Source organism: Pavona decussata, unplaced genomic scaffold, assembly GCF_977016875.1.
Source record: "Pavona decussata unplaced genomic scaffold, jaPavDecu1.1 SCAFFOLD_366, whole genome shotgun sequence".
Taxonomy (NCBI): domain Eukaryota; kingdom Metazoa; phylum Cnidaria; class Anthozoa; order Scleractinia; family Agariciidae; genus Pavona; species Pavona decussata.
This window is the reverse complement of record NW_028145742.1, coordinates 1275001-1278150: the sequence shown is the minus strand read 5'-3', so window position 1 is coordinate 1278150 and position 3150 is coordinate 1275001. Positions and strand designations below refer to the sequence as shown.

At 32.3% G+C, this 3150-nt stretch overlaps 1 protein-coding gene across 2 annotated transcripts in view; it reads left to right on the top strand.

Moving 5' to 3' along the window:
- Window positions 1-2635: 2635 nt before the first annotated feature.
- The window catches only part of LOC146452628 (lysophospholipase D GDPD1-like), a 31563-nt gene continuing 31048 nt past the window's right edge, over window positions 2636-3150 (top strand). For both annotated transcript variants that reach the window (XR_014859632.1, XM_085097272.1), the window contains exon 1: window positions 2636-2912. Coding sequence is in view for 1 of the 2 variants with exons in the window: in XM_085097272.1 (XP_084953398.1) it covers window positions 2777-2912 (136 nt within the window). In the remaining variant the exon portion in view is untranslated. The remainder of the gene's footprint in view (window positions 2913-3150) is intronic.

The window sequence follows — 3150 nt, the reverse complement described above, 5'->3', positions numbered from 1 at the left end:
GCAACGGGTGACGAAGAGAGGGCAAGAAAGAAAATTCTAGATAGACTTAGAGTCTACAAGTATTTATCTGGCTTTACCCAATCACATGCGCGCGTTTTGCTTTATGTCCACAAAATCTTGCCGAGAGAAAGCCTGCACCCGCGTACTTCAATTTTAAGGATGGCAATCAAGCTGATTACTTTCTTAGTTATTTCTTCATGCTGTGTTAAGTAAGTCATGCTTCGACTCTTGCATCCATTTCTGAGGGAAGAAGGAGATATAATTTTTGCTATGCTACGTACAGTGTTTTGGCCTTAATATTTTAATGATTAATTCTTTTTTAAACTGAAAGACGTTAACCTGAAACAAATTGGTGCGAAAATAAAATCGAAAAAAAAAACAAGTATCTACACATGCTTGTGATTGGTTGGTTTGTTGACCAATCATGGGAAAAATGACTTTGAAGTCTGATATTGATTATAATAAGCTCTTGTGTTTACATCAATATAACAGCCGAAAAGACCCTTATCACTCGGCGGCCATGTTCAGTCTCAGGAGAATAAAAGGCTTTGTTTTTGCACGGCAAGCCTCGCACTGAATTCCCGTCTGGCCAAGGCTTGCCACGCAAAAACAAAGCTTTTTATTTCCCCGAGACTCAACATGGCCGCCGAGTGATAAGGGTCTATTGTTTTGCTTCCATCTGATCGTGATATTGTCTGCGGGGAGATTCTTATCAAAGCCGGAGATCCGACAAACGCTGTAAAACCACGTAAAAAATACTCTCGTTTAATTAAAAAAAAAACAATTAACGAATACACGTGAGAACTTCTTGAAACGCCGTCGAATTTCCTGACAGTCATTGAATGATATTTCTTTGTGGATAGCAAGTGAGTCTTTCAGGGTCTTTGCGTACATTTCTGGAGTAAAAAGAATCTAGGATCTGCTGTCTTCCTTGTAAAGACATAGAAACCACCAACTAATACATTCTAAACATTTGTATTCATGTATAGATTTATCATGGAATTTTTTTGTCTTTGTCATAAATATTAAATAATTAGTATTAATTAGTATTAAATATTAAATAATTAGTATTGTAGGCCTTCACAGCTGAAGAGCCACACTCTTTTTATGTCGATATGCTGTGAATAAACCGTTATTATTATTATTATTATTATTATTATTATTATTATTATACTTTTAACTTGTAAATAGCAATTTGTGTGGAATATTTTAATAAAGAATTTTCATTATTATTATTATTATTATTATTATTATTATTATTATTATTATCATTATTATTATTACGTTTGGATGATAATTCCTCGTGACTATCATTTATTTATCAACATTATGCCCAATGACCTTATAGCTCGCTCAAAATACGTACGTGCTAAAAATTATAAAATTATAAGTATATAAAAAAAAATTACAAAGACTAGATATATAGGTAAAAGCTACTATAAAATATAAATACAAATAGTAGCTATTATTAATAAGAACTAAGATTACTAATAAAAATAGTTAAGTACTTACATATAAAATTTAAAATTTTTCGCTCCTAACTGTCTTCATAAACTTGGAAAGATTTTCCAACCTTAACTCAGGTTTAAATTAGTTCTAGATGATAGCAACTTTGTATGCGGAAGAATTCTTCATTTTCTTCTTCACTTTCGGCTAATTTCCACTCCGTCAGAAAACTCAAGAAAATGAACAACATACAAAGGAGCTGGCGACTGGGGTGTGATTCTTAGCCGCCACAAACAGGAAAAAATGGAAAGTTTCATTGAGATACTTCCTTTAAAACTTGCTCCACGAGTGACTACAGGGTTAACTATACTCTATACCTCTTGGTGTGGTATTTAAGTCCTTGTTTAATAGACCTATCCTTCAATTCTCTGCTTTTCCTCCATACTCGGAGACCCAGGGGCAGCTAGTTGGGCGGGCAAGCTGCCCCTGGGTCTTCGAGGATGCTTTTCCTCTAGCTATGTTGCCTCTAGCTAATGTTGCCAGCCTTGCATTCAGTTTTGTATTTTATGTTACAACTGTAAGAATTTATCATTTTTTTTTTGTTCTTTTCTGTTTTTGGCCGAAAGGAATGAAAAGAAGAGAGAAAGAAATAATAGTAGTAATAATAATAATAATAATAATAATAATAATAATAATAATAATAATAATAATAATAATAATAATAATAATAATAATAACAACAATAGTAATAATAATAATGATGATAATAATAATAATAATAATAATAATAATTTTTTTTATAATTATCATTTTATTGAATAACGAATAACAAAATAAATTTTACAATCAACATGACTCTAACCGTACTGTACAAGTATGGTTCCATGCAATAAAATTCAATAACATAATTGAAAATCAATTTTCGCACACTATTATTTATATAATAATAATAATAATAATAATAATAATAATAATAATAATAATAATAATAATAATGGTTTTTCAATTCAAAGAAAGAAAGAAAGAAAGAAAGAAAACGAATGAAAGAAAGAAAAAAAGAAAGAAAGAAAGAAAACGAATGAAAGAAAGAAAAAAAGAAAGAAAGAAAGAAAGAAAGAAAGAAAGAAAGAAAGAAAGAAAGAAAGAAAGAAAGAAAGAAAACGAATGAAAGAAAGTAACTGAAGTGATGCAATGTCATGATGACCGGGTGAAGCCACGGTTACTAAGCTGTTGGTTCGTGACTGTTGTCAAAAGTTGTAGTGAATCGAAGTAAGGACGTCAGGGTTCTTGCAGGACTTGCAGTTAAAAAGCTGTAGAACTGAGATCCAAGATGTTGGGCTTAGCAATAGCTTTGCCAATAATTGGAGGCTACATCATAACTTCCGTAGTTCTTTTAAACTTTCCATTACTTGTGCACAAGAAGAAAAAGACGAAGTTTCGTTGCCGGCACATCAGCCATAGAGGAGGTGAGTACGTGCTTCGCTATAAGCTTACATCATTCCGGTAAATACGATTCTGTCAGTTAAAATCTTCTTTTTGAAAGGTTAAAGCCAGAAACATAAAGATGCCAGAGGATCTGTAAAAGATCTAACCAGCCAAAAATATGAATGACTCAAATTTCTGCAAGGCTGATCGGACTGCGTAGAAAACACGACAGCGACATGATAGAGACCAAACCGAGAATCAACAGAATGCGGCAACCGT